General features: G+C 40.0%; 1 protein-coding gene across 10 annotated transcripts in view; it reads left to right on the forward strand.

The window, feature by feature from the left end:
• The window catches only part of CELF2 (CUGBP Elav-like family member 2), a 545,200-nt gene that overhangs the window by 495,758 nt on the left and 26,657 nt on the right, over positions 1–22,785 (forward strand). For all 10 annotated transcript variants that reach the window (XM_031063925.1, XM_031063923.1, XM_031063924.1 and 7 more), the window contains 3 exons: positions 859–1,017; positions 3,161–3,224; positions 13,010–13,144. In XM_031063925.1, coding sequence (XP_030919785.1) covers positions 859–1,017; positions 3,161–3,224; positions 13,010–13,144 — 358 coding nt within the window. The remainder of the gene's footprint in view (positions 1–858; positions 1,018–3,160; positions 3,225–13,009; positions 13,145–22,785) is intronic.

Here is a 22,785-nt window from a genome sequence, read left to right on the forward strand (position 1 = left end):
TCAAAAGTCCATTTGGTCTGTGACCTCCAACTTCTTCCCAAGGGTCCCTCAGCCATGGGTGAGGAATAGGCTGCAGACCAGACCTCTAGCTCTTTCTTACAGCTTCCCTATTTCCTAAGGCATCTTATAGCCTTGCCATACCATGTAACAAGAAGCTGATAGAAGCAATAGAAGAAGTGGTGTCAATCAGGAATGGGCTGCTATCACCAGAACTAGTCCCTTTTGGTCTGCATCCTGCCCTTTGTTCACATCTCAAGGGTACTTGGTACAAAGCGTGCCCGGGCGCGGACCGCAGGTGGGTGAATTGACCGGGGCTCCTTGCTGTGAACAGGGCCAGTGCCTCGCTGATGTAAATGGGTGCTGAGGTAAATCTGCTGCTCCCAGTCTCTTTAGGGTGCACACACCAGCTGCACTGAGCCTGATGGCACAGCCAGACCGTGGCTGGCTGTGTGGTCCCTGGCAGCACGGAGGTTGGACACCTCTCCCTTTGGCGCTGCCTCGGAAACAGACTGCAGACAAAGCATCACGTCCATCTCATCAGCTGTGAAGCTTAATTAAAGAGGACTGGTACACTTTGCTGTCTCTGGCAGCAATTTTGATAGCTGGAAGGAAAACAGAGCCTGAGGAAAGGTGCTTTATAAAAAGAGCTGGGGAATCAATAATTTCTCCATAACCTCTTTTCATAAGAACCTGAAAAATCTTAGTCCTTGCAGTCCTACACGTGCCAGTCACAAAGAGAGGGTGAACAATCTGGTTGTGCCAGTGCCAGAGACCCTACAGTACATGGCTGAGCTCACGAGCTGAGGGTGGCCTGGTGTGATTTAACCCTTCTGTCTTTCCCAATCTGTCCAACCACAGGGCTGCTCTTCGCCAATCGTGGTGAAATTTGCTGACACCCAAAAGGACAAGGAGCAGCGGCGTTTGCAGCAGCAGTTGGCTCAGCAGATGCAACAGCTCAATACTGCCACTTGGGGAAACCTCACAGGTCTAGGAGGACTCACACCACAATATCTAGCTGTAAGTTCACTTCAGAGGTGGTGGCTGTATTATGCTCTATTTATTTTAGGACCATGGTAAATCAGTTCTACTAAACTCCCTGTGGTAAATTGCTAAATTCTCCAGGATACACAGTGTGTCTTCTTCTGGGTTTGTTTATCTGCTAAACAATTCACAGATTCATAGAAAGGTTTGGGTTGGAAAGGACCTTAAAGATCACCCAGTTCCAACCCCTCCACTGTAAATAAAATTTTATTCCATTCGTTTTATTGGGGGTTTTGAATGCTAGAGTCTGTTTTTTGTAGCTGGAATAAAATTTAAGTTCTTCCTTAGTGGGGGACAGATAGGCAACTGAACACTGTAGAGGCCATAGCCATGTAGTACAGCCTCTAAACTAGAATGTTGTGGTTCAATCATTAAATTTCCATATTTTCATTTGGAAATGGCTTTTGCTATAATGCACAGTCCTGCCAATGCTGAACATGCATGGTTCATATCCCCTCATACAGAAAGTGAATGTGGCCAGGAAAGGCCATAAATTTAAAATGGCCTTTTCCTTAGTCCATTTGTAAGATGAGAAACAGGTGGTAGCTACTGTCCCTGCTGGAAAATCTGAAATCCACAGCCATGAATCTTTGGTGCTGGATGGCCAAGAGAGGCTCCCCTTCATCACAGCTGAGAGGGAGCCTCTGCCTTTTGTGGCTTTGGAGTTGGGAGGTCTGTATGAGGAGCTTTTGGATAACTTGGGGATTCCTCATGGTTCCAAGTAAGACAAATATAACCTCACCAAGTACAAGGCCAAATACAAGGTCCTGTCCCTGGATCAGAGCAATCCCAAACACAAAAGCATGGATCAAGGGCAGCCCTGAGGAGAGCTTGGAAGTGTTGGTGGATGAGAAGCTTAACACGACCTGTCAATGTGCACTTCCAGCCCAGAGAGCCAAACATGTCCTGAGCTGCACCCCCAGCACCTTGGGCAGCAGGTCAAGGCAGGGGGTTCTGCCCCTCTGCTCTGCTCTGGTGGGACCCCACCTGCAGTGCTGCATCCAGCTCTGGAGCCCCCAGTACAGGAAAGACACAGACCTGCTGGAGCAGGTCCAGAGGAGGCCACAAAGGTGGTCAGAGGGTTGAAGCACTTCTTCTATGGAGAGAGGGCTCCAAAGAAAGAGTTGGGGCTGTTCAGCCTGGAGAAGAGAAGCCTCTGGGACCTTTGAGTTTTCCATACCTGAAGGGGGCCTCCAAAAAAGCTAGAGAGGGCCTTTTCACAGGGGCATTTAGTGATGGGACAAGGGTAATGATTTTAAACTGAGAGAGGGCAGGTTTAGAAAGAACAAATTGTTTCCTGCGAGGGTGGTGAGAGAGTGGTGCAGGTTATCCAGAGAAGCTGAGGCTGCCTCAACCCTGGAAATGTGCAAGGCCAAGCTGGATTGGGCTTTGAGCAACCTGATCTAGTGGAAGGTGTCCCTGCCTGTGACAGGGCATTTGGAAGTGGAGGAACTTTGAGGTCTCTTCCAAACCAAACCATTCTATGATTCTTTGTTATGGATGTGCCCATATATATGCATTGTGTATGTATAAATACATCATTTGTGTGCATACAATGTTTTGATATAGTCATATAAACATCAATTTACCCAGCAATTAAAAATATATATTAGTACTGAGGTGGGCTAATTAATGCTGAGATAGGCTAAATTGCTATATATACAAATCCCAGTCTAATGAATGTCTGTGTGCTTGATTCATAAAGATAATAAAGAAAAAACTGAATTCACAGGGGTGGGGAAGAATGGACCATGATTGACAGAGATGAGTTATGGTAACTACTAGACTACAGAGGGTTGTAATTAGTCACACTATGCTGGTTTGAATAGATTTAACACCTGGTTGTTAAAAAGAATAAATTGATTAATTGTTTTAAAGCAGCCATGTTATTGAGTTTCCCTTGTGTCTCTGTGTTTCTTAATAGAGATTAGACATTAATATGGATTTACAGCATTGACTCTAGGGATGTTCATTCCAACAGCAGACAGGAGCAAGAGACTATATAAATGTAAAGGAAAGCAGAAATATTCCAAATGCTAAATGATAGCTCATTTTAGTTTTATCTTCATTTGTTACATGACTGTCAGATAGATTGCTGTGTTGTGCTGTTCATTTGCAGCTCCTGCAGCAAGCAACCTCCTCCAGTAACTTGGGTGCCTTCAGCGGCATTCAGCAAATGGCCGGTGAGTTAAAAACCCTTTCATTTTGCTCCTGCTATGTTTTGTGTTCTTAAGCTATTGAATTCTGTACCTCTAATAATCACATTGTCAGGGGGTGGGGGGCGTGTTGTGTATTAAATGTGGCAGATGTATTGGCAGGGGACAGCTCACGGTTCAGCGTCAATAGAAACACTTTCACCCCTCTTTCAGAACTGAAATTAAACCCAGTGCTCCCAGGTTGTGCAAACAGTTTGTCTTGCATTAGTCACCTGCCATTTGGCCAAAGTAACCAATTGTAAATTGCAGGAGAGCTCTTAGTCCCTGCAGCCGTATCCTGCCCTGTGAAAAGTGTCAGGAAAGCAACAGCAGGATTACATTCTAATTTCCAGTGAGATTTCTGTGTCCTGAAAAATCAAATTAATGGCAGCCCTCAAACATTTTAATAATATGTGGTGAGGAAAAAATGTTCTGACCTTTTTAATGAAACCCAAGATTACAGGCCTACTTTCAGTATGAATTTTCAGGCTCCTTTTATAATCACAGAAAATTAACTGGGTGCCTTTTTGACTTTGGAACCCTAGTTGGCAAAATTACACAACAGAGATTTTATGTAAAAGTATAATCTTCAGTCTGGAGGAAAAAAAGAAAGAAAGAAAAGGCGAAAAAAAGAATCAAAGTGTGAGCGGATTTGAAAGCCAGCTAGTTGGAGGGTTTCTTAGTAATGAGCTGTGTGCCAGTAGTAACTGATGTGTAGTGATTAGCAAAAGGTCATTCCCACTGTGTGACCTACCATGCTGATATCCTAACTTAACATGATGCTAGAGAAGGCAGCATGTGCAGTAAATCAGAGCACAGATGCACATTATGCCTGCCGTGAGGAACTGTTAAAAAGCTTTTTTTTTCCTTGTTACAGGGGAAAAAAAAAGAAAGAATCACAAAACCCCTAAATTGCTACATTAGTTTATTTTAATCATGAGCCCGCTGAATCAATGAAATACAACATTACGCTTGCTTCATCATCACAAAACAAGGGCTAAAATATTCAGAAGTCTTTATGAGCCCCATTTCTCATTCTTTTTTTAATCCTGGTCTTTTGCTGCTTCTGGTTCTGCTTTGAAAGAAGCCTGAAATACTTTAACAAGTATATATATACCACACTGTATAGCTATACCCCACAGGTATTCTTTGCTCAATCGTTACATTATGCCATTATTGCAGTGACATCAGAGAATAATGTGAACCTGCTGTCTGACAATATAAATTGGCCTACAGATGACAATATCTCTGAATTATTCTCTCTTCCTCAGACCTGCTGGCAGTGCTTGCTGGTTCTATTATGTTACTCTTGCAATCTAGCGTTTTTTCCATCAAAATAATGTGTCTTAATATGATAAACAGAACAGAGCGGTACAGCAACAGTTTTATACTTGGGAATTTTGGAAGTGGTTTTGAGCTCAAAGATTGTGTTTTAATGTTTTCATATTTGGTTAGGTCTACAAAAATGAAAGAATTGGGACACTGAGGAAAAATAATGTGATATCCATTGCTTTATGTGCACCTTAGAAGTTTTTGTTGCCTATTTCTCACTGTTAGTGTAGATTCAGCCTTGTTTTCAAGAACTGTGTTGAAACTAAGGATTTTATTCAAGTATTTCCAGGATGGGCTTTCAATCCAGGATGTGATTTATTCTCCGAAAGTCATAGGATCTTGAGACTGAAAGAAAGTCATCTTGAGAAATCATAGTGGCACATCATTGTTACTCGAGGGATATGCTTTTTTCAACTGCAAATTAGATTGCTAATGCACTCATCTATGGGATAATTTGATGACTGACTGCCTCTCTTGGAAAAAAATGTATTTTATATCTTATATTCATGTTATCAAAACAGCTTGAAGTTTACTCCTTTCCCCAAAACATGTGACTTGTAAATCTTTATGTTCAAGGTAAAATTAGTGATAAAAAATTGTTCTCCAAGCTGCATCTCTACATGAAAATGCCAAAGACTAAGCACTATTTCATTGTTAGAACTGAGGGTTCATGTCCTCTCCTTGGAAATCAGGCAGTACCATGTCATGCAGTGCATCTGGTATTAACAATTTGTATATTATGTTTCATGAAAGGAATAGAAAGTACTCCTGTGTCTGCAGCAAGAGTTTGCATTACCAGCTGAAGCTATCTTTGAACATTTGTGAAGGCCTAGAGTTTTTAAACTTAAGCTGTACAGGTTCATTTCACAAAAAAGAATCTAATATGTAATTCCATATTGCATGTAGTTTGCCTATTAATATAACATTTCAAAGTGAGGAATAAAATCCAGACACAATTGAGTGAGGTGCTAAAGAAGATCCATCACTGCAGCTTTCAAGTTCTTTGAACTTTGTGTTTGAGGGGTGCAACTTTTATCCTTGAAGTCGATGGGTGTGCTTACCACGTAATTCAGACACTAAAACTTTGATCAAAAGCCACATGAGCCATTGAAATTCCACCCTTACTTCCATGTCAGGGTTCTAACATCTCTTTTGTGCTTAAATCTTGATGAAGTCACCGTTTGCTACAATAGGACTTCTGATACAGCTACCCCCTTGTACAAAATTAGGGCCCTTTGGTTCTGCAAATGTTTATTTGTGCTGCTCAAGCTTGTGCTGTGTCTGCACAGAACAGAAGTGGCACAGCACACACCCCACTGCACATGGGAAGAGTTATTTGCTATGCTCAGTATATTATTTCTTAAATCAAAGCAATTTGCTTTGCTAGCAGAGCAAAGACACTGCTCTTCAGCGTGCAGTTTTAAATTCCCTTCCCTTAATACCATGCCTCAGACTGGTTAAAGTAGTTCTTATGTTGCAAAAGCAGTGGTTCTTTGATTTTGGTGAAGGGAGTGGGATTTTTAGATGTTTGTGATTTAAGAGTATTGGAGTTTGCTTGTTTGTTTGTTTGTTTGTTTGTTTGTAAGCTGGGAATACACTCCAAACAAAAAATGGGGATTTTTCTCAAGAACTCTCTAACATACAGATATTAATCACTCAGCACCAGGTCTAAAAGTGAACACTGTTCTTGCTGTAGCAGCCAAATGACCCTGCTGTACATTCAGCATTGTGTGAAGTCCAAGCAAATCACGAAACTGGTTTAATGAAAATTTGAGACCCTGAAATTTGAGAGACAAAAAGCTGTAGCTTGCCATTTAGCTTTCCAAGCTTTAAGGTTCCATGCCTAATTCTGCACTTTAGTTTTATCTCATTTCTATAGAAAAATGAGATTTTCATGAAATCATGCTACTTCATGAGTCAAGCCAAAGAAAACAATGTAATATTTTGAGACTGGTAATAAAGTTGGGAGAGCTGGCAGTGGTGCCTTTGGTATTACAATAATCCCCTGGTCTTGATTACAGGCACTAATTCTGCCTTGCCAAAGTCTGCTTCATTGTCCTGTATAAAACATGCAAGGACGTTCATCCTTATGAGTGTATTTCATAGTGAGCACTTCCTCACTTTCCCTCCCCTTCTCTGATACCTTCTAATGCTAATTTAAAGGCAGTGTTTCCTCTCATGTTTTTATTCTCATGTGTTTCCTCTCCAGCCTCAGTGCCTAGCCTGCACTTTGTCTTTGGGGAAGGCTAATAGTATAGATAAATTCCATTATGTGGTTTGATTGTCTTACTTTAAAAGACAATGTAAGCTACATTAAACACTAGCAACCTTTCGAGCAAGCAAAAATTCCTCCTTCAGATACATACAAATTGCATGGGAAGCTTAGTTCAAAGGAGATTGATGTTGCTTGAATGTTTGAATTGAATTTGGCTGGCACTGGAGCAGGGCCTAAAAGCTGCAGTTATTTAAGCCAACCTGCCTGTTTAAGAGCTTGGAAATTACAATACAGATAGTGTAAGAGCAAGTTTTCTATTGCTAGGGTGATTGTAGAAAATATTTCAATGTTTTCAATATTTAAACAATGTGTCTAGGAAAATTTTCTACAATCCAATAATGTCAGATATTTTGGCAGGAACAAATATTGGTTCATACAGCAATATTTTCATATGTGTGGCCATTCAAGATGTAAAAACAGGTACAGTACTCATAAAAAAAAAACCAAAGGGCTTCTCTTAATTTCATTGAATAGACAGTGTATTTTGCTTTCTGGAGTTATACAGGAGGAGAAACCATGGATTTTTCTTTTTCTTTCAGGTCCCTAAGCCCTCTGCAGCTGGGACTTTGTATATTTTTCCAATGTATATATTTTTTCCAGTGCTGTCCAAGTTCTCTCACAGTTTGGTTGCATTTTGGGTTGGACTTCTGGCCCTTTCTGAGCCCTGCTCTATCCATTCCACCCTTCTTCCACTGCCCAAGCCAGATTTCCTCCTGTTGCACAGTCTGTAGGAGCAGATGGGTGAGAGAAATTCTGTGAGGTTCTGCTTTCTGAATATTTTCCTCTAATTGTTGGATTGGCTTAGTGGATCTGGAGGGACCAGTTGGAAGCCAGGACCATCTGCACAGAAGCTCTACACTTTTGCATTGGCCAAAGGATCTTTTATATCCTCTGACTCTTCCATGGCTTCATTCCAGCAAAGCCATACAGAAGGAGGATTTCTCCTGCTATGACCTCTTTAGGGATATCATATTAAAAGTAAAGGTCACTGAGAAACTGTTTCCAGCTCAAGGGAGATAGCTGTTTCTTAAAGATAACTACCAGTCTTCAAAATGTTGACCTCAGGGACCAAAAACATTCAGCTTTTGTAACACTAATTCCACTGAAAGTCCTAGTTATTTTAACACATAAAATTAGCTTTTTTTTTTCCTTCTTTTAACTAATAAATTAAACAACTCTGTTTAGCATTTTTGGAGAGGCAGAGTTTGCCGCAAGTGAGCCTGTGCACAATCCACACATTGCTCCTTCTTGAGAGGAAAAAGCAGTGCTCAGCAGTTAGGAGATGTGCTTATTCAGGTGGTAAAAGTGCATGATGTGCAAGTTTGGCCAAGTCTGGGCACAATATCTGTAGCTCTGTGTGGGCTTTCCATAACCAGCAAATGGAGGGTGAGGGGGATTTTTATTGCCTTAGCCCCTCTGTGGATAGAACTCATCCAACTGAGCCTCAGTAGTTTGGAAAGCAGGCATCCCATCTCCCTGCAATGTGAGTGAAGAGGGAATCACTCCCAGGCAGATTCATCCTACCAAGGCTGGGGTTAATATATTTTATGGATATTAGGAAAATACTACATCTATTAGGAAGAAATTTTTCACTGTGAGGGAGATGAGGCACAGGTTGCCCAGAGAAGTGTGAATGCCCCATCCCTGGAAGTGTTCAAGGCCAGGTGAGACAGGGCTTAGAGCACCCTGGTCTAGTGAAAGATGTCCCTTGAGAGATGGGCTTTGGGCTTGGAGCATCCCGGACTAATGGAAAGTAGCAGGGAGGGTGGAACCCCAGATGGTCTTTATGGTCTCTTCCAACCCAAATGTCCTATGAGTCAATGGTTCTATGATTCTTTTTTAGGATCAGATTATTTCATTACCCCCCCCTCTCTTCTTTGACTATAGCAAGAGCCTGAGTAACTTTTTTTTGGACAAAGTTAGATCAGATTAATCCTTCCCACTAGGACTGAAGAAGCTGTAATGGACAAAACCACCCTTCTTGCCAGAATGTGTGTGTTTAGAGCATGTATAACCTGAAAATGGGCTGAAATCCTACATAAGTCAACAAATGGCTCAAGGGGTGTTGGAATTAGATGATCTTTAAGGTCCCTTCCAACTCAAACTATTCAGTGATTCTGTGAACCTACAGTTAGATTTAAGCACGTGCTCTTAAAATATAGGGTAGAATCAAAGTTGTTTTGTGGACGTAAAAGTTGTTTTAAGGGCTTTGCTCAATTAAACAGTAACTGGTCAGGCTACCTCAAGCACTTTTCAGATAAGCAGCTTTTCTAAAAGCAGCCACAGAATATATATGGTTTGATGGAGGTGGCACTTAGATCTCCTGTCTATTTTAATTTTTACAATATTCCTGGAATAGCCTCACCCTCCACACCTTTATACACATTTTACCATCAGCATCCAAAATAGCTGATGTCAGTGTTAGCAAATAGTTGCTTTTTAGCCTGGAGATGATAAATTTTACCTTAATCCACATTTTTTTAAGCTGTAGCCAGGATTTAATTCAGGTGGAATAAATCCTAATAATTGAGAAGGATCAAATTTCCAAAGCAAAGGAAGTCAGTGGGAAGTGCTTATGAGCGATCAGATTTGGTTCTGATAATCACCACTGACTTTCAAACTCTCCATGCATACTGTGCCACTCAGTGTAGCTGGTGCCTTCCTTTTTTTGGAATTTGTGCAGTAAGCAAATCTCAGCTATTTTCTAATGTGATTTTATTATGGTTTTAGAAACCCAAGAGCTGATGAGGCCTAAGAAGTCTTGAGGAACGGCTTGTGACTCCATTCCCTCCCCTACAAATACCCAATAATTCCAAATTTACAGTTATCACAGGAGAAAAGCTGCAGTGACTGAAACGAGGCAAATTACTTCATTGTATGAAAGTTTGTGTCAGAGGCAGCACAAGAAGTTGTAAAATGTAAATCTCGTGCTCTCAAATTTCCCCGTGTTTTCACAGAACTGCATCTGTGACTGTGCAGCACTACAAAAATTTCCTGTGAATGTGCTAATAGGCCTTATGAGAATGTTCTATCACCATCCATCTGTCACTTTTTAACAGGCCTGATTGGCAAGCACTTGTAACAACTGACATCTGTTCTCGCTTATTGATATGTAGATTTATGGTAATTGCTGTGAACAATAAGACACAAAATTACCTAAGGTGAACATTAAATTAAATTTTCATGCCCCTATCCTTATAAATAATTTTTTTAAAAATCTTAAGTTTCAAGCAAGGCATACTCTGCATCTGTTTTGTACATAATTTAATTGTTTTTTTAATCTGCCAAACTACAAAATGAAAGTTGAATTTCTTTGCGATCTTGAATATTTGCCAAGCTGATAGCACATTGGTAAATACATGTTATTAAAAATGGAATCAAACTGTATTGTGAATCTGGGTTTTTTAATCATTTCCCTTTAATTCCCAACATTGTCTCCATCATGAAGATCAAGAGTTATTCCTTACCCAGAAGGGGTTTTTTTTTCCTCTACAGGAAGATATTCATTTTTCATGTGCAGCTCTGCCTATGAGGCTGTTCCTCAGCATTAAGCAATTTGCATTTCTTCAGAGAGAGGTGCATTTGCTGAGTGAGCAGCACTTTCAAATAAAATCCATCTACTCATTTGCTGTCCAGTTCTGTTGTGGGATTTGGGACTGTTTTGAAAAAAAAACTGTAGGATGTAAAATGTGTGAAGAGTGTGTGTGAAAGGGGAGAGATTGAGAGAGCAGATTCATCCCACAGAACTGCAGAACTGTACCTTAGCTGAGGTTCAATTGAACCAAAACTCCCCATTTAAAAGCAAAGTACTTTTGGGGTCTGGGACTTGAGAGCATTTGGTTTCCCTCCTCCAAATTTGTCCAAGCAAATGGGATTTTGACACTCCTGACAAGTTGATGGGAGAAACCAATAAAGAGGGAGCAGAGATGGTAAAATGCCTGGGGAATGTGAAACAGTGATGACAGGACTTAGTTTTCAGATGTTTGAGCAGACAGAGGATCCTGAAGAAGATGCATATTAAGTGATAAAACTGTTGACAAAATGGGCTCTGGAGCTTGCTGGGTGACAGTGTGTGCCATGAGCCCTTGCTGACACTCACATTTGGGTGCTCAGTTCAGTGGGGGTCTCTGCTGTCCTTCTCTCACTCAGGTGTGACAACAGCCAGCAGGTTTTTCTCCTGCAGACACCCAAGCTGACGCCCTGTAACACCTGCAGGCTGTTTTGTGGCCAGTGTCTTACAGTCATTGCAGTGAGGAGACAACTTCATCACCACCAAGACCTTGTTCATTCATCTTCTTTGGGCATTGAAACTCATTTGCCAAATTGATGGGTTCCTCCTGTGCTTATTCAGGAAAAAAAAAAAAAGTTTTTGTGGAATGAGGCAGTGATGGTATTTATTTTGCATCCACAGTGGTGCAAGGGTGATTCATGAGTGCAGAGACAGCAGTTGTTTGCTCTGCTGCAAGTTGACCTTGTCTGGCCTAGGCTGTGCTCTGGAATCATTCTGTATTCATCACAATTATTTAATCCTACTATGTGTACCATTTAAAAGTCCAAAGGAACCCTCACACAGAAGAAATATAAGCTGGTTATGACTGATCCTTTTGATGAGTAACTAAACAGTGGGTGACACAAAGCCATTCCTCTGGAGGAGAGCAAGCCACTGCTTTCCCAAATCCTTGTTACAGGACGGCACGAAAACACAGCCTCAGTGAAGATCAGCAATGTTTGCTGGATATTCTTTGCTGAATTACATATTCTCTATAGGAAATAGGAAGGTAAATGATAATTAAGGACCTATATCAATCCAGGATGAAAACGAATTCCATATCTCATTTTGAGGCTTACTGACTGCTTTGTTTGCAAAGATTTGGGTCCCAGTCTTTTCCATCCCCAAAATCTTGTTTGAAATAGTCTGCAGTCTTACTATCAATGCAAGATAATTCTTTGGTGGGGGAAAAAATACTTACACCCAAGGCAAGCCAGTAAGTCAGATGAGTAATTTTAAAAAATAAAAACCATATTGTTTGCATACATGTGAACTATGTCTTGAAAATAGTTTGAATTAGTAATGTTTGAGAAAAGCCTTATCTTTTAAGATGGTCTTTAGCCTCCAAAAGGAATCTTAAAGAGGTTTGGTTATGTAATTTCTCCAAGTGTCTTGTTCCAGTTCCAGACTATGAATTGGTGTATCTTGGATCAACTAAAATCTTAATTGCAACTGTGTCACATTTTCAGAAACACCAACACGTGAACTGAATTTGGGCATTGACTGAGACACCCACATTAGAACCTCAGTTAAATTAGGTGTTCACCTGAGGCCTGATCTGCCTGTTGGAATATGCTGTATTTAAATTTGGGGCTTTATTCAGAAATAGATGTTTATATAAAGGTTCATTTCACAGTCCCTAATGCTGTGACAGTAAGAATTCCTCTTTATGGAGATTATTGATTGTACTAACTTGAGTCTGCAATACTTGTGTTTGAAAGTAGTATCACTCTCCATTATTGCAGGAGTTCTGAATTCCTAGAAAGTACCTCTCCTTCATTGCATTTTTTTCCTTCTCAAACATACTTCCCAAGTATTGTATTTAAACTCTCTATTTTTTCATTTTCTCCAAGTTGTTGGTAAGCTCCTCTGTTTGAAATACATAGTGTGCAGGGAGAAATAATATCTCTTGTAGGCAAACTAACATTCAGAAAAAAACAGACAAGTTTCTAGGCATTCAAACTGGGAAACATGGGAAACAAACTTTATTAATCCCAATTATATGACCCTGTCCTGAGTGTGTTTTAAATGCTAGTTGTCTTCTTTATATCCCCTGTTGTGTCAGGAAATAATATTGTGCCTGCGCTTCATGCAGAGTTTAAATGACTTTTAATTCTACACTTCCCTTAGAAGAGGCACAAACCAGGTTTAATTTTCCTCAAGTACAGGCTGGTGACTTTGGTGCATTCTCTCATCTCCAAGGTAGAGAGATGAGAAATATTCCTCAGGAACCCTAAGATGTCATTTGAGATTATAGATGTTTTGGGAATGAAAAGAATTGAGTTTATAGGCGAGGTACACCCCAAGCTCCATGACCATTGAAAACAGCACTTTTTTATGATGATGATGATGATGATGATTGCCTGTTTTAATTAACCCTCTTGCTTCTCCACATAGGCATGAACGCTTTACAATTACAGAATTTGGCAACTCTAGCAGCCGCAGCAGCCGCCGCCCAGACCTCAGCTACCACCACCAATGCAAACCCTCTCTCCACAACGACTGGTGCTCTGGGAGCCCTCACAAGTCCTGGTAAGAGCAGAGTGCCTCCTTCCAACACACAAACTTGGCAGTTGAGGGCAAGGTGGGAGTCAAAACGCTGGTTCCATTTTGTGTCATGAGTTCCGTGCTCATGTAAATTGTGAAGAGCCTTTAACAGCTGAATGCATCTTTGTTGCTGTTATTTCCAAGCAAATAACTGCTTTTTCAAGTGGTCCAATGTGGGCATGTTCGCCTTTCCAGGTTCATTTCAGGGACCATTAAAGCCTAACAGACCCATCTTAAAAAACTCTGCATGAAAATTACAATTGCATGGGAAAACTAAGATAGAATTAACTTTTCACAAAGAATTCAGAACATGACCAAATCCTTCCCATCGAAAGGAAAATCAGCTGAGGTGGTTCTTTTTAATCCCCAAGATACTGATCTTTGATTCCCACCACACACAAGTATTGCCTTTACCCCTCATGAATTTTTGTGAAGTCCTCTTTTTTTTCCCTTTCTCTTGCTGGATCTCAATTGAGCTTTCTTCTTTGCTTTCTGAGTACACAGTTACAGAAGTGATATCAGATGCACAAGGAATACACAGCCAGATTCTGACTTCATTATGGGGGCAAAAGGGACAAAAGAGGTGGAAATGCCTCCATGACCACTATGTGGATTTTCAGACATGCATGTCTGATGTCTCCAAAGCCCTACAGAGAAACTGGGGCAAATTCAGGCCTAGGTAACACTTCAGAATATCCAGAATCCACAGAGAGAGATGTTGATTCAGGGTAGTTACTCTGGGTTTACAGTGCTGGAGCTGAGTAGAGAATTCGGCCACTTATTGTTACATAAAGGCTGCAGGGTGTAATTATTTGCATCATGAAGTGTGTTTATTGCTGTTCTAAAAAACATTCGTATTATTTTAGACACCACTAAAGAACATTTGTGTTTAATCTTGTTTAAGTGTGTATTTATCCCCCATGAAAAAGTAATTCATGGCAGACTGAGCTCATCAGTAAGGAAAACAGTCTTCACTGCAAAAAAGGACTGGGACTGAGTGTGGTGTTGAGTCTTAATGCTGGCCAGGGCTCCCATTATATTATATTATTGTTTGGCACAGAGGTTAAATTTAAAGAAGCTTGGCTAGTACTAAGTCTGTGTAGAATTTTCCTGTTTCTGGCATGAGCCTCATCTTGACCTAAAAATAATATTCATTAGCAACATCTCTAAGAAGCAGGTTGGGTGAAAATAATTTTGGCTTGCTGATGTGTTTTTTTTTAAACCTGAGCAATCTCTTCCCACTGTCCTGGAGCTGGGACTTAGCACTTTGCAAAAGGCTACTGCCAGTGTCAGTGTTTCCATGTTACACCTGTCTAAATGCCACCCATTTATAGAAGCAGAAATGTTGCATTTCATGCATGCTCTGTGATATCTCTGCAGTTTAGCTGATAAATGTCTGAGCAGCCTTGTCCTCCCAAGACACACACAACAGATCTTGACCCACACTGACAAGAGCTCCCAGGGCAACTCAGTGCACTGCACTGTGGTGCAGAGGGGCTGGAAATTAACTCCCTTTTTCTCTGCTGCTCTGCAGCACAGTGGCACCAGAGTGTTCCTGTTGTGCACTTTGTTGTGCCATGTACACACAGAACTTGGATTCAACCTTAAGGGCCACATTTCTCTCATCCCCTCTCCAACACAGTCTTCTCATCTATCCTGTCTGACTTGCTGTTCCCTTTTAACCTGATCTTGAGGCTCCCTGAGTACCTGGGAGGTTGTTTTATCTGATGTCCAGGTCTGCAGAGGCCCATGGTAGACAGGTGCTTCCACTGAGCTGGGCAGATCTATCTTTGGGGTAACTGGAGCTTCCCATTGCTCTGGGTGCTATGGGAGAGCAGTTATCAAGGGTTTTTCCAAAGAGGTTAATGATTTTGCCTAGCACATTGAACTTGTGTTATTTTCAAAAAATTTGGGGTATTTTGCCTTTCAAATAGTGTCTTCAGAATGCCAGTTGCCTTTGAAAGTCTTATAGATGGCACCTGTACACGGTTGTTTCTAATATTAGCTTGAAAAATCTCTAATAGGTCCACTGACCTATTTCTGTTGCACAACCAACCTAAAATCAAGCCTTGTTAAAGTGTTCTTCAGTTTAACCTTCCTTATCTGGTTCCACATTCTCCACCCTATTACATATTTTGTAAACCTGAATAATATCTTCAATGATTCTTCTCTGCTCCATGGAAAATGAATTTAGTTTGATAAAGCTTTTCATAGTAGCTCAAAGTGTTTCCACTAAAACTCAAAATATGTTGACAGAAAACATTCAAATCTGCCTTTCAATGCGTGGATGTTTGGAGGTCTTAAGGGTATTTTTTTGGTCTAGTTTTCCTTTAATAGAACACTTCAGCTTGTTGTGTTTCATAAGTGTAAATTATTTTGTCTGATTTCAAAGCCTGCACTAAGCCCAGGAAGAAATGTTTGCATCTCTCCAGATAATGCATTAAATTAATATTTTTTTAGTTGAGAAAACAGCCCACATTTGTGGCAGTGCAAAGGTAGACGCTTAAATTTAATCCTTTTCTTGATGTTGTTAAAGGCAAAATACTGCACAGAATGGAGATGGGCGTAAGAGTCTTCTTCCAGCATGTCTTGAACCATGGCAGCCACATAAATCATATCCATGTTTCTATCCGGATATATCTCCCTTGAAAATCCCCCCAGAATCAATCTTTGACCAAGACCTCTTGTTCTGTCCTTTGTAAACATGTGTCATAAGAACCCCAAGAGATGGTTGTTTCAGTTAAAATTTCACCTTGAAGCTTAATTTCACATCAATAAGATTTACCAACCATCAGTGCACCACACTAGTACAGAGGAGACAGTGGTCAGGCCAACTTCAGTGCACTGGCAACACAAAACAACAGGCCAGGAAGTGAGGAGCCAGTGGGACATCTGATATTTGGGGATTTCCAAACAAATTAAACTCCAATGATCTTTCTCGCATCCATTCTGACTAAACAGCTTTGACCGCAAGAGAGTCTGAGGACACTCGTTCTCCTCCATGTGCTAAATACTTTCTCTTAAGCTTGAAAGAGTATTCATTCAGAAAGAACAGAGACAATACAATCCCCCAAACTATTAATTTTTTTATAATTGTAAATTTATAATTTCAATTTTGCATACCCATGGAAGTGTCTCCCTACAGCATTGTTAGAAATGATTTTTTAAAAGCCTTTGCTTAAAAAAACATGAAAGATTAAGCTTTCATTTTAGTCAAAATCCCCTCAGGCAATAAATAGGTTCTTTTGTCTCTTGGCCCTGGAAAAAAAATTAAAATGGTTTAAATTGCCTATGGTTAAAGTAACTGTTTCTTGCAATTATCAGATGGTAGTGAATAAAAATTAAAATGAAATCATGAAAGACTAAAAACCAGGTAAAGGCATATTATATCTTTCATGAGTTTCTCATGGGTCTTTTGAAGACTCATTTAATCATCTTGCTTGTCTTTTATTTTGATATGATAATTGTTTCCTTTATTTACTTTAATCACCTCTATTTAGTTAATTAATTCTTCACTTTATTTTAATTTCACTTGCTTAGGATACTTTTCCTGTTTTAAAGACAGGTACCAGTACTACTTCATAGTGTTTTAAAGGCAGATTTAGTATTTCATAACACAAGGATTTGGGCTGGGGTAGCTTTTACCTGACTCCAGGTTTGCCTCATCCAGTTTGTCTCAGTTCCCTTTGGGTGGGAACCTGGAAGTTGCCATTTCTTGTTAACTGGGAAGGGATTTTGGAGGGACTGCCTCAACTGTAGGTACCAGCACTGTAAATATCCCGGTTTGGACAGGATGAACCCCAGCTGAGTGTCAGGAACCTTTTTCTCTCCTCCAGAGACTGTCCTTGACACATCCTGTAAATGGATCATGGAGCAGAGAGCTCGCAGGGAGGATGCTGCACCAGAGCCTGCAGAGATGCAGGGATCATTCAGGGGGTGGTGGGAATGCCTGGAGGTGCATGTGAAGGAGGGACATAGGAGCTCAGAATCAAAGTATCTGTCTCTAACACTGTCTGACATTTCATTTCCCTCAGTTGACCCACTACCCTAATTTTCCCAAGGGTAATAACGTGTGTTCTGACTGTCCTGGGTGGTACAGGGCTCATACAGCTCTGTAAAGTGTGGATCACTCAGAGCAGGTTGGTGAAAGCCACTTCCAGTCAAGGTCTGAGTATCTCCAAGGATGGAGATTCCACAGCCACTGTGAGATCATTTCAGTTTTGTTTCTTCAAATTCACACATAAATGTTTGTTTCAGTAACCAGTAGGAAAGCCCTACTATGTGTGAATGAAGAGACAAAACATCTAATTATATATCCAAATTTATCTGCGTGAACATACACAATATAATTTCTGAGCTGTGGGGAGATAGAATTGCTAAACCAGGAGCTAATTCAGTTTCAGTCCTAGAAGCCTTCTTTTTCCATGACATTTTCATGATTTTTTGATTCTCTAAACTATTATTTATTCACATAGCTGAACTAGCTATTCATGCTTCAGTAAAAAACTCTTTAGGTTTATCTGCTGTTTTAAACCTAAGAGGAAATATTTGGGGAAAAAATACTGATAGGGTAGAAAGTGAGAAAGTGATACTTTTTTCCTTTAATGATCTCTTAAAATCCAGCACAGCTTTTGTCATATTATGTCAGTATTCAGCCATTAACTCTTACACTGGAAAAAAAAAAATTCTCCTCAGCACAAAGGTCTAAAAATACTCATTTTCAGACAGATGCTGACATTGAAGAATAACAGTCCCCAAAAAAGGAAGACTGTGAAATATAGAATAAACTGAAAAAGAAAAAAAATTACACAGCCTTTCCTGTAAGAATTAATTCATTCTCTCCCTCTGGTCAAAGCAGAGAATTATAACTTGTAGCTATCATCCGTGGCTCATTATTTTCTCTACCCCCTAATCTAGTATGAAGATTGTCTTTGTTAGTTGAAGGTGTTCATGTTGTGAGCACAATTGTTGAAATGGTAGAGATTTTATAGAATATACAAGATGCTTCAGCTGAGAGGCAGTGAAGAATGTTCAAATAACCATTCTTAGAAGATTTGCTTTTTGTTCACTTCAGTACAAAACATTTTTCTCCGATCAGTGGTGCAAGGCTGCCACCATGACATTTTGTTAGAGGCCAGTGCACCCACTGTGATAGTTGTGATTTGCTTCCAGGATGATTCAAAAATAACCCTACCAGTAGGTGTGTAGGAAGGTCTGACAGTTTGCTAAAGACTGAATTGAAGTAGATGTTTCATGTTGGAAAAGATCGGTTTAAAATGCAGAATGGCACTTGTCGTGCTGTAGTACAAATTGATTATTTTGGTGCCATTTCATGTGGAATTAATGCATGTTCCATTATTGTAAAATCATTTAAAATAAGCTTTATTAGTTTTGAAGAACATAGAAAACTTCCCTAGTATAATTTGCATTATTTTCAGGATAAAGATAAGATAGATAAATGTAAGACATGGCTTAAATAAAGGTTTTGAAATACAGTGTATGTACAGTGCACCGACTTAACCCAAGTGTATGTTTTTAATTTTGTATTTAAGTCTAGTTATATAAATAGCATTGTTACCTTAGTGCTTGGAGGACAGAGCATTTCAATGCCTTAACTCTGATATCAGCACCAATATTTTAAAAGAATATGTTTTCAAGGAAGCTATGGAAGAAAACCTTGCCTTAGCATGCCCATATCCCAGTGCCTGTTACTGGACTGCATAGTTCGAGGAGATTTGTGGCAGGACAAGTATATTTCTGAACTGTGGTGTGTCAGCTGGTCTTACACACATGGTGTTAGATTTCTGAGTCTGTGGTTAGGCTCCTCAATCAGTGAGTTGATTTTGACTGCTCTTAGTGCCCACAGATTATGCTGCTTCTTGGAGGTATATTGGTACTGAGCCCATCTGATTATTAGGCCATCCTTAAGGAGGCATGCAAGCACAAGTTGGAGCCAAAAGTAGGAAACTGGGCATGTGTTTTTGACCTATATTTGTATTTTTAATAATGCTTCAATATGTCTTAAATGACTAAAGAAGAAAAGAGTGGGAATTGTGGCTAAGAAAATCTCCCAGAGTCCCAGTACAGTAGAAGGAGAGGTGATGGATTCATTTGGAGCCTCCCTGGAGCAGCAATGTCTCTCCCTGGTGTCCTCGTTGGAAAAATGAGCCAGTGATAACCTGAGGGATGCTGATGGCAGCAGACAGGACATCAGTTCACTGGGATGACCTGTTGCATATTTGTCCCTTAAAATGTAACAGGTCTCTGTACATTCTCCTCTCAGAAGGGTTTCTGAGCAGGTGCATCAGTGAGTGCAGCCTGAAGGGTCCCAGGGATGTTCAGGCACTGGATGGGCTCAGGGTGGGCAGAACTGCTTTGTGAGGCTGCCTGACAACTGTAGGGGCCATTTTGGCAAAGCTCCTTATCAGTTTTGGAATCAACATTATCAATTTATGAATTTTTGGCACAGAAATGTCCACCTGTTTCCTCAGAATTCCATTAATACCAAAGGACAGAAGCATGTGCATATTTTCAGTCAAGCATTGTGCTAGTTAATATTTTTAGGTTTGTTTTTTTCTTTCAGGAAGCAGCAAACAGTACTAAACCATGGATTAGTAGGATCTAATTCAACAGGAGACATGTTTGTTTTTTAAACATTATTACATTATCATCTTCCTAAAGTATTAAATCCATTGCCTTAGCACATTTCAGGATTTACTTTGCTTGCAGTATACAAATAACACGTATAATACATTATATTTTCTAAGTGTCTCTCTACCCCACTCTTAATCTCTATTTCAAGCTACAAGAATCCCAGTTTGTAAAGAAAAGCTTTTTTTTCTTTCTGTTGGAAGCACTATTTGAAGTTCATTCAGGGTTGCTTTCTACTAAAGAAAGATGATAATATCAGCTTGCCTACACAGGTAGATATGTGAGCTTATATGTAATATATCTTACAAGAAGTTACAAGCCCAGAAAATGCTGCTGTTCATAATACCCAGGAAATAATGTAAATCTTAGAAAAACTCATGCATTTGAAGGAGCTTTCAACTACTGCCAACACTGATTCTTCAATCCTACTGGATTGTGCTTTTGTCCATGGATACTTCTGGTCTGTTTACCCGAGGCAGAAAAATTATAATTATTGGTAAAAAATAATAATTTTTGAATCGTAATTTTATTCCATTTTTTATTATGACTAATGTCTTAATTGTTTTAACATTCTCTCCAAATAACTGGTTGTTTGGATATGGGGCTACTGAATTATTTTATGCAATGGCCAAACAAAAATATCTCCAACAGCTACATGAGTTTAAAACCAAGCAAAGTAAACCTTCGACTGTCTTTGCTGTTTGCAGCATGAAAATGTGTAATATGGATGAAAAGAACTGGTGTCACAGTGAACTCAGTATGACTTTTTACAAATGGTCTGCAAAGGACCTGGCTGAGTAATTTTACATGAAGCAAGATAATCCTCAAGTTCTGCAGCTCCCAGGGGTGAACAAGTGCATTTTGTGGATGTGCTATTGCAATAAGGCTGTGCTTGCACACCCCACTTAGAAACCCATCTGCCATGGAAATAATTGCAGGTACCTTCTGGATTCATAACTCCTTTAACAACAAACTCAAATTTTCAATATATGGTTTAGCTCATCTCTATTCTAAAATACCATGGACAGGACTCCTAAGTGTCTGAAGGAAACAAGTCTTTTAGAAACATCTTGTTGCAATGGAAAGACAAACACCTCCCAAGGACTGTTTACATTATCTTAAGACAGATATATGAGAGAGGTGAAAAAGAAGATGAATCAGGCCACCCTCTCCCATGTACTAGAATTTGAATTGGTATATATGTATGTGGTAAGCACTTGTAGAACAAAAACTTTGCTTACCTTGAATGATAGCCTTGGATTTGCTGACACTGTTCTTTCTTTTTTTCTTTTCCTTTTTTTCTTTTTTTTTTTTCATTGAGAGATGCTACTGCATGTTGTTTGTCAATGCTTAGTGCTGAAAGTGTGTCAAAGATGTTGCAGGCACACCAGGGGCCGTGTGAAGGAACTTGTGCTCCAGGCAGGAGATCCTGGCCTCCAGTAGAGCCTTCTTGATTTTAGATCAGAAGTTCTTTGGAAAGTGATTTATAAGTGGCTGTATTCTGATGCAGCTCCACATGGAGGTCATTTCAGCATCAGGGCATGCATCTCAGAACAATAGCCTGCTCCAAATTGTGTGAGATAGCTGTAATAAACATGAGAGCACAGCTGGAAGTTCCCTGTAGAAATGGCTTTGATGTGAACTCGGTGCTTCAACGAGCACAGCCACAGCCGTTGGCCCCACTGAGCCCTAAGTGCTCAGCAATTCTTCTTTGTTTTCCTCATATTGTGGTGATTCAATTTGGTTTGATTTCATTTAGAGTTACAGCTGGAAATATATGATGGTCAGCTATGAAGCTGAACTCAAGCCAGCTCACTGTGCATTGTTATTCTGTTCCTGAGCCACTCTAAAGTACTTCCCACCTAAAACCAAAGGTGATTTACCATTGTGGTGTGCTGGGGAGAATGCACAACATGTTGCAGGCACAGGATTGAGGTACAGCTTGTAGGTTATGCTAGAGGTGGATTTTTTAGTTTATGCTAGAGGTCTTCACTGGGAAATGCATTTCAACAAAACAGAAGCATCAGCGTGGAATTGGCCAAGAATATTGACTTGCCTTTTACTCTCTTTTTCTTTGTCTTCAAAATCTCATAGGAAAATTTGCCCTTAAACACCAAGATTCACAAAACCAGCCTAGATTCACAAAGACATACCCAATCAATAAACCCTTGCTTGTTAATATACTTTCTGCTAGATAGATAGGTTTGGAGGAAAATTATGGAATAGAGGACCAGAAAACTACAAAAATAACCAGCTAATAAGTTTGTCTGCGATACCTGTGGTACCTTTGCATGCTCTGTTTTCTCCTCCTTCTTTGCACTGCTGTGGAAGGTCCATGGTGTAGGCACTGTAATTTCATGACAATCATAAATGTCAAGTTGGGTGTTAACATAAACAAGTGATTAAAATGAGTGTCCCTGATTTTCACTTCTCTCAAGCTTTCTTAGCTCTCAAAAACCCATGCAGTGTTGAATAGTATGGATTTATGAGCCTGAAGTTATTCTCCCATTGTTGAAGGCCTTGGCTTCTGAAATTGCAAAGTATTTGAATGAATTGGTTCACCTCTTTATGTTTTCTGTGTTTTTATTTTAATTCTTATAAGAGTCAGTGCTCACAAAGGACTTAATAAAATATAAACCTGTTTTCAGAAAGCCAGAACCAGAAGGATCACTATGGGGAAAGACTCCTTCCTCTCCTCTCCTTCTCTGTCATGCTTTCTCTCATTTGCACATGCATGCACGCAGACAAAAAAGAGACCAGATCTTGAGTTCATGTATTCTCCCTTCCTCCTTTGCTCACTGAGGCTTCTCTTTCCTTGGGAAGAAATGGACAGTATTTCATGGGCACAGTTCACCTGTGAGTAATGAAGAAGCAGAGGGGCACTGACTTACTGGAGAAAGGCTGTGATATTGGTATATGTCTTTCTATATTGTCATTCTTGTTTCCCCTGACTCTTTCTTGCTCTCTTGCTTTTC

The sequence above is a fragment of the Geospiza fortis genome, unplaced genomic scaffold (genome assembly GCF_000277835.1).
Source record: "Geospiza fortis unplaced genomic scaffold, GeoFor_1.0 scaffold273, whole genome shotgun sequence".
Classification (NCBI taxonomy): domain Eukaryota; kingdom Metazoa; phylum Chordata; class Aves; order Passeriformes; family Thraupidae; genus Geospiza; species Geospiza fortis.